The sequence below is a fragment of the Gavialis gangeticus genome, unplaced genomic scaffold (assembly GCF_001723915.1).
Source record: "Gavialis gangeticus isolate Ggan-Ray unplaced genomic scaffold, GavGan_comp1, whole genome shotgun sequence".
In the NCBI taxonomy this organism is placed as follows: Eukaryota; Metazoa; Chordata; order Crocodylia; family Gavialidae; genus Gavialis; species Gavialis gangeticus.
The window spans coordinates 97,005,942-97,013,724 of record NW_017729024.1 but is presented as its reverse complement, the minus strand read 5'-3'; the positions used below and the strand labels follow the sequence as shown (position 1 = coordinate 97,013,724).

The 7,783-nt window shown below is 36.3% G+C and overlaps 1 protein-coding gene across 1 annotated transcript in view; it reads right to left on the bottom strand.

Annotated features, from left to right (window-relative positions):
* Positions 1 to 459: 459 nt before the first annotated feature.
* The window catches only part of GNAQ (G protein subunit alpha q), a 215,548-nt gene continuing 208,224 nt past the window's right edge, over positions 460 to 7,783 (bottom strand). The window contains exon 6 of the mRNA XM_019517425.1: positions 460 to 5,598. Coding sequence (XP_019372970.1) covers positions 5,408 to 5,598 — 191 coding nt within the window. The 3' untranslated portion in view covers positions 460 to 5,407. The remainder of the gene's footprint in view (positions 5,599 to 7,783) is intronic.

Sequence of the window (7,783 nt, the reverse complement as noted above, 5' to 3'; positions counted from 1 at the left end):
AAAATTGGGATTGTGAGAAATGCTGTCTGTTACCGCTGTACCAGTGGAATTTTGCCAACCCATTTAAGGAATTTATCTTAAAGCCTACCTATATTAGTACTTTGTTAATAGGACTTAGATTTAATAATTTACTTCTTTTTCCTAAAGCTATAATTTTCTGCTTTACATAATGGTTTATATAAACCAACGACATTTCTGGCAATATTCTCAAGCAATTGTCTTCATTGTTGTGAAGACAATCCATTAATGGCTGAACTTCTGTTCATAACGAAGATATTCAAGAAACGTTCATGCTTGAAGGATGAGGCTAAAACATGTACAATCTCAAATAGTAATCACTGGAATAAATAAATACATTTATTCCAATACTCATCATCATAGAAAACATTCTAGAAGAACGATATGTCAGAGTACTTCAGAGAAGCCAATTTCAAGGAATGAAGATACTGTAGTACAAAGTTATGGCCAAAAATACTGTATTTTTAACCAGCAAGATCGTTTGGGGGCAGTATTTATACAACTTGAGTTTTTTTTCAAAAACTATTTCCCATCCCCAAACAATAGACAATACATGCATTTGAACGACATTAAGAACAGCAAGTATGATTTTTATTTTTTAAATACTGCAAGTTAAAAATGTATCTGACAACCCCCCCTAAATATACAAGTCAAATAAGGGCTTCCTTTAGCATAGTAAATAAGGAGTCTAGAGACAGGCTGTAGCTGAGTATTTTATGAGGAAAAAAATTATTCCCAAACAGGTTTTCCTGGCTGATTTTATCTAGTATTTCTCTCACTACTTTCCATTAATTTAACTTGAATAACCTTTTCTTTTCCCGCAGAGCAAAAAGCTTATGTGGAAGATATAGTATTCAGCAAAGCAATGACCCTTAATGTATTTTTGATTACATGTAAATGCTATTTTTTTGATTGATGTAACTCATAAATCAAGGGTAAGGAGAAGAAAACAGAAGCTTTGGACTTAAGCTTTTAAGGACCTTAAAGGCATTATGGATCTGACAACAGGACTCAGATAGAGGACCTTAGTTAACTGATGCATACTAAAATAAAATGTTAGATTATGTCAAAAAGTGGGATTGTATTTATAAAAAAAGTGAACATCTGAATATCCAAAATACAGCAGTTAACCACATGCAACAAGCACTTTTAATTTTCTAGTCTGATGGTGACAACACAATGAAATTCCAAAGACATGTATTGAGTATATAATTGGTTTCTGAACTAGAGGTAGGTCTTTGGTAAGCTATGTTATCATATTGGGCCAGATCCTATTCTACCTATTAGATGCCTAAATGGATTTACGTGCCAAAATGTGATCCTTAACTCCCTGAAAAAACATAAACACACTGACTTTTGTGACAGTCCATCATCTTAGCCTTAACACTAAGTCACAGAAAGCAGGAAACAGGAAGAAGATCCATCTGACCTTTGATTGACTGTTTTTCAAGGACTTGGGTAGGGCAGAAGAGAATCACATTTAGGCACCTAGTAGGTAAAATGGAATCTGGCCAATTGTGCACACATCATTAAACAAATAGATGTAGCAGTTATTATGCAGGGGAACCTTTACATAGGTTCAAGAACAGCAGCACATATAGGAAATTATTTGGGTAATTTTTATTTTTTTCACATGGGTTAACATTTCTTTGTTTTTTCCCTATTATTTCATCCTTTTGTGAAGAATGCAAACCAAGGAAGGGTCATTAGGGTGAGAAATCTGAAAGTCATTTGCACCTTACAACCAAAGGCTAGGAGTCTAGCAGTATCTTAATATGCAGCCCTTTTTCCCCCCATTTAAAGTTTTTGCAAAACATGCAGTCAATTCTGACTGATATCCAGCATAAAAAGTCTCTTCTCCACTTTCAAACTTAAAAATTATGATTCACAATCATGTGGCAGTATGATTAAAAATTACAGTTCATACACCTTGACAATCAAAATACTCTGAATTATAAAAAGTAAACTGCCCTTATAGCTGCATTATCCTATATATACCAGGACAGTGCCAGTTAATTTGTGAAAAAGGCAAGTTTAAGGTTTTTGTAAAACACATATTACAGCTTTCTTGTGCTAGTGAACATCTAAGTACACACAGGTTCCCAAGAGGTTCTTTTCCTCCTCCCCCATTTATGACATTCAATGGAATCACATTGTTTTGACAAAGTTAAAAGGGCTTTTGTTTTGTTGTTCTTGCCCTCAGCTTCATGATAGAGGCACAAACTTTTGGACGCAAGCACTGTAAGGCATAGTAGAAACTACCAATTTACCAGGAAAAAAAATCAACAAAGGCATATATTGCAAGTGGGAACAGCTGTGTCATTGAAAAAAGGAAAATATGTTTTTGTAAACTGGCACGCTGCAATGCTGTGTTGGGTGACTGATGTAAAGCTTGCCTTGGTATACTGAAGATTTTTTTTTTCAGAACATGCTCAAATGATCTAAACATTTGCCACAGGTTCAACTCACCAAAAATATAGTAGAAGTATCCCAGTGGCACACACTCTTGAAAACTTTTGCAATCACAATATAACTATATAAAGCATGAGTAAACTTCTGTTTTGTTTTTTTTATACAAAACTTAAAACCAACTTTTCCCACCCTCCCCTCAAAAATGTCCCACAACAAAACAAAAACAAAAATCCTTTAATCTCCATTGGCCTCCTCTTGCCACAGCTCTGTTTATATCACTGAATCTGGGGTGATCAATGTATTCCCAGGTTACAAAAAGGGATATTATCATGTACCCCAGAGCCAACAGTGGAAACAGAAACGTAATTGTGTTTATAGCAAAATCAGGACCAATTTTATAATGCAATGCCATATATAAACAAGTCTAACTGTTCTCTTCATCTGTTTAGAGATTCAGTGTCACGTTTTTATAACCTACGTCTACCTGCTGTAGCCTTATTAAATAAAATATCTTGACTCATTAAAACTGCGACACTGATTACTTTTATGTTACATTTATGGTTTCCATAACCTTTAAAATACTATATTTTGTCACGGTATTCTTAGGGCAACTATGGTATATATCCATTAGTACATGTGTACAATGGTTTACAATTTTTCTAACTTTTCTAACGAAGGCCATCAGAGAGGTAAGCCTAACCTGTTACGTATTTGCCAACTAAAAGTTCTATCTATACCCCAAACTCACATTCCAATATGTGGCATTAGCTTTTTTAGCGAACCTGGTTTCTACATCTGAATAAAGCCCTGTCAAAACTTAAACATTTGTTTTGAAAGTGAAACCTTTGAGTGTTGTTTCAATTTACCTCCACTCAGGAATGTGCAAATGATTTTATACAGCACGATGCTAGTACCGCTCTGTACTATAGTAAGTTTTTTGTTTTGTAAATAAAAAAAAACAACAAATCCCTAGTCAAAATAAACTGACAAAATTTACATTCTTTTCTCTTAAAAAAGTAAATAAAATAACATTATTTAAAATGTGAATTAGCTATAAGACATACAATACAATTACATAGATACATATCAATACAGCACATTCAATCTGCCAAAAAATTAATGATTACAAAGCCAATATGGATGCTGCCATATATATATAATATATATTATATATATATGGATATATGTACAATGATTATAGCATTCATAATTGCACTATACCTACAACCAGTTTTAAATTACAAGGTGTTTTATGAGGGAGCAAAAAAAACTAACTGCTCTTATTATTGTTGTTTTGGGGTTGAGGGAAAAACATCTCATCAGTATTTATTGTTAACTTTGGTACTTAACTAATAAGTCATTCTTTTTTCCACCTCCCCTCTGCTGCTCTGTAGCAGCAATTTCTGCTGTAAGTGCACTCAAGTGCTACTTGGCATTGCAGATAATCAGTCCAATTACATGTCTGACCGCCAAGTTCTCTGTAGCTTGTTAGCAATCATATGACTAGTTACAAAAAACTTTTCAACCCAAGCTGCAGAATAAAGGCTCATCAATGTGTGTGCTGTCTTATTTTGTTGTTGTTAAAAAAAATTGCACATTTAGAATTCAAAAGTATTTTTCACTACTTCATTTACATGAATAAATCTTTCTAAAGTACAATGAGAGGCTATTTTGCCCTATCAAACATCCATTTAATCAGTTTAATGCAACCATATTGAATATGATTACTCATCGGTGCTTCTGTAACTAAAGGTGCCTTGACATTTTTCTAGAAAATATTGTCTTCACTCTCGTGCCATCTTGACACAAGGATAGAGTAAAATTGTCCTTACTGTATGTATGTGCATGATACACCTAGTAGCCTTTTCACTCACACTGTTGATTTTGGCATTGAAAATGGAATACTCTCTAAAAAAGGGATTGCATGAGCAGAAACTAATTGTTTATTATTTGGCAGTCGTCTCCGTCAGGTCTATTCCCAATCAGTTAATTTGGCATTTTGATCAGTATCTTACACTTCAAGATTATTAGATTCATAAAAGCCAGATTTGGCAACATGAAATTATTTTACACAATAAAAATCATTTTTAAATTGTGGACAAAACATTTTATAAAAGCTCTAACTTAGAAAAAAAATGCAACAACACTGTTTCAGGCTGCAGCCCCTGGGAAATATGTAGTGTCTATGAATGACATTTTTGTTTGGCATCTGTGAATAAAGAGAGAAAAAAATGCCACATGGCAATTAAAAAATTCTAACATATTTCAGAGGTGTCCTAATTGTATGTCTTTGTAATTTCATAACTGTTTTCTGCATTTCTTTCTGAATTGCCAAGATCTGGCTAATGTTCAAATTCAGGCATCTCTACAACTTCTCTTTGTGATCCTAGTATCACAGCCCAAAATGTGAAGACAGTATGAAAAATACCCATGTCAAGCACTTCAAAATCACAGTATTTAATACTGATGATCCTTCAATAGAAGTATATACTGTAAAATTAGAATGACTGATGGCTTAAATTCTGATGTTAGCATTTTCCTGACCTTATCACTCTACAGAAAAATAGTTTAGCAAGGAATCCAACTGGGAATAAAGGCCATTGTACCTTTAAAAAAGATAAGGGGAAGGGGGGGGGAAGGGAAAGGGGAGGAGAAAAAGGAAACCAGTTTGAATTGGATTCAATAGCAAAAAAATGCTATCTTTTGTGAGTGTACGACTGAAAATTTAAAACACATTAAGTCACAAGGTTTTGCCTAAAAAATGAGGAAATGTGCTGTGAATGTACTTCAGCATCTCTTGTTTTTCCTCCATATACTTTAAATAAAATCATAATATTAACTACAAACTCTGTGGACATTCACAGAGTCCAGGCCGGCAATAAATTAGTATTATGCAAATCATTTTCACAGGTAATACAGTCCCTCTTGTATATCTTCAATTACCCAAAGGGGCTTTTAGGGAGCCTAATAGGCACAGTTAGACCAGGTTGTATTCCTTCAGGTTCAACTGTAGGATAGTGTCCTTGACAGCAGCAAAGACGAAGCGAATATTCTCTGTGTCTGTAGCGCATGTGAAGTGGGAGTAGATAATTTTGTCACTGTCTGGATTCAGGTCTACGAACATCTTCAAGATGAACTCCCGTGCTGCTTGTGCGTCTCTCTGGGGTCCTGTACACAAAAAGACAAAGTTAGTATTTCTATTACAATTGAAAAACTGCTGCTTTGTTATGGACAACCTTGCTACAAATGGCAGAAAATGAAATAAAGCTGCAGTCATGATTCTTACATGAAAGAAATGTGGAAAAACTATATTAATAAACATCACCATGTCTTGCTCTTTTTTTTCCTGGTCAGACCTTTCAAAAATAAAATTGAGAAACAACTTCACAAACTGTTCATAAGGGATGATTTTTCAGCTACCTGTTCCCTTTCCCCATTAGTAAATAAGACGATAATTAATAGTAAATAAGAAAGTATTTTAACCAGGAAATTAAATATGCAATCAGCAGCCACACTGGGCAAACGAAAGAGAAATCTATTTCTTCACCCTTGTAAAACCTTAATGTTTAAGGGTTAGCTAGTATTTGGAGTATTAGAATGTAAACAGGTCAGTAAATGTAAACAGAAAACAAATCTTACATTAAATGACTCGTTAGTGCAAATTTTAAGTTAGATGTATTAGCAAAGGAGATAACTGGGTAAGAGAAGTTGCAAAATTTACTACTTTTTCTGCAGTGTAGGAGGATTTTAATATGTAAAAGTGAGTTACATATGAAACTGAATAACATTTAAAACTGTAGCAGATATGATACTGCAGCAGATAAAACTGAGTTAATTTTAACATTACCTGACACTGAAATTCGCTTGCTTTGTAGCTGACATGCTTTTGTTTTAAAACTGTTAATTTACACAAGGTAACATTGTTAGCACTGGGGTGATGTAGCCAGAATAGTCCAGGGAAAATGCAAGAGGCAAGGATTTTTGAGGATGATATTTTTTACTCGACCAACTGTACTCAGGAGGGACAGAAATGAGCTCCTGGGTACCATCGAATCCTTCCTCAGGTCACACAGGTAAAATTTTCACAGGTAATGTTCTAATCGATCAATTACTATCTAAATTAAACACAGTAATCACTCTATTAAAACTAAATTGAGATTGCAATTCTCCATGATGTGAAAATGTAACCTGACTGCATCCTCTGTTATATACACATGGGGCACACGTAGAACCTTCAACCTGAAGTTGTCCAAGGTGCATCCACTGCACAGCCAATACTGCTATATATAAGTGAGAAGTAGTGGTCCCAGGAAACTGTTTTCCTTTGCCAGCGTATGTGGGTCACCATACCAGTGCAGGTGGCCTACTCACTGGCCAGATGATGCCCTTACCCCCAGCAATTCTCAGGCATGGACTTCCACAGAGTTCCTATACATGTCACATATGCTCCTATATACAGCCTTGCCCTTGCCCATCTCAGTGCACTTAACATTAGTAATATTACCTATATTTCCTAGTTCTTATGTAGTACTATTCATCAACAGGTCTCAAAGTACTGAGCAAAGAATAAAAGCAGCTGGTCCTTCAACTTTTGAAAATTATTACAACAACTTATATTTCATCATTAGAATCTGCAGATGCAAACTGTTACCTGTTTGGATGAACAATAAATAAATACTTCAGATATCAGGGGGATAGCAATTCTCAACTATTAACTGAAAATAGTTGGGGGTGGAGATGGTCATTATTCTGGATGTTTCTATATTTATTACAGGTGCACCAATAAAGATTTTTTTTGGACGATACCAACGGCTGATTATTAACCAGCCATATCGACCGATACTGATCCAATACCTGATGTGCAGCCCACCAGCTTGGTAAGTCTATGGGGGGTAAGGGGCATGGGGGGGGGCAGATCGAGGCCCACATGGCGAGAGTGGGGCAGGGGCAGGCGCTGCCCAGTCATGGTGGGGTATGGGAAGGAGCTGCAGGGTAGATACAGAGAATTTTGGGGTGGCTTTAGCCCACCCTGTAGCACCCATGCCAGCACTGACCACTCACATAGGTTCCTAACCAGAATGCAGGACCTCCATCTAACCCAGGAGGTGCACAGCCCCACCAGGGGAGACGCCTTTTTGGACCTGGTGCTGGCCACGGGTGACGACCTGGTGAGGGGGCTGAGGGTGCTTGACCACCTGGGCGACAGTGATCATTGCCTGCTTGGAATTCACCATCCAGCGCAAGGTGGCAAAGGCCTACAGCAAGGCAGCAGCCCTAGATTTCAGGAGGGTGGACTTCAATGAGCTAAGGAGAATAGTTGGGGAAGCACTGAGGTGCTGGAGGGGAGGGGAGC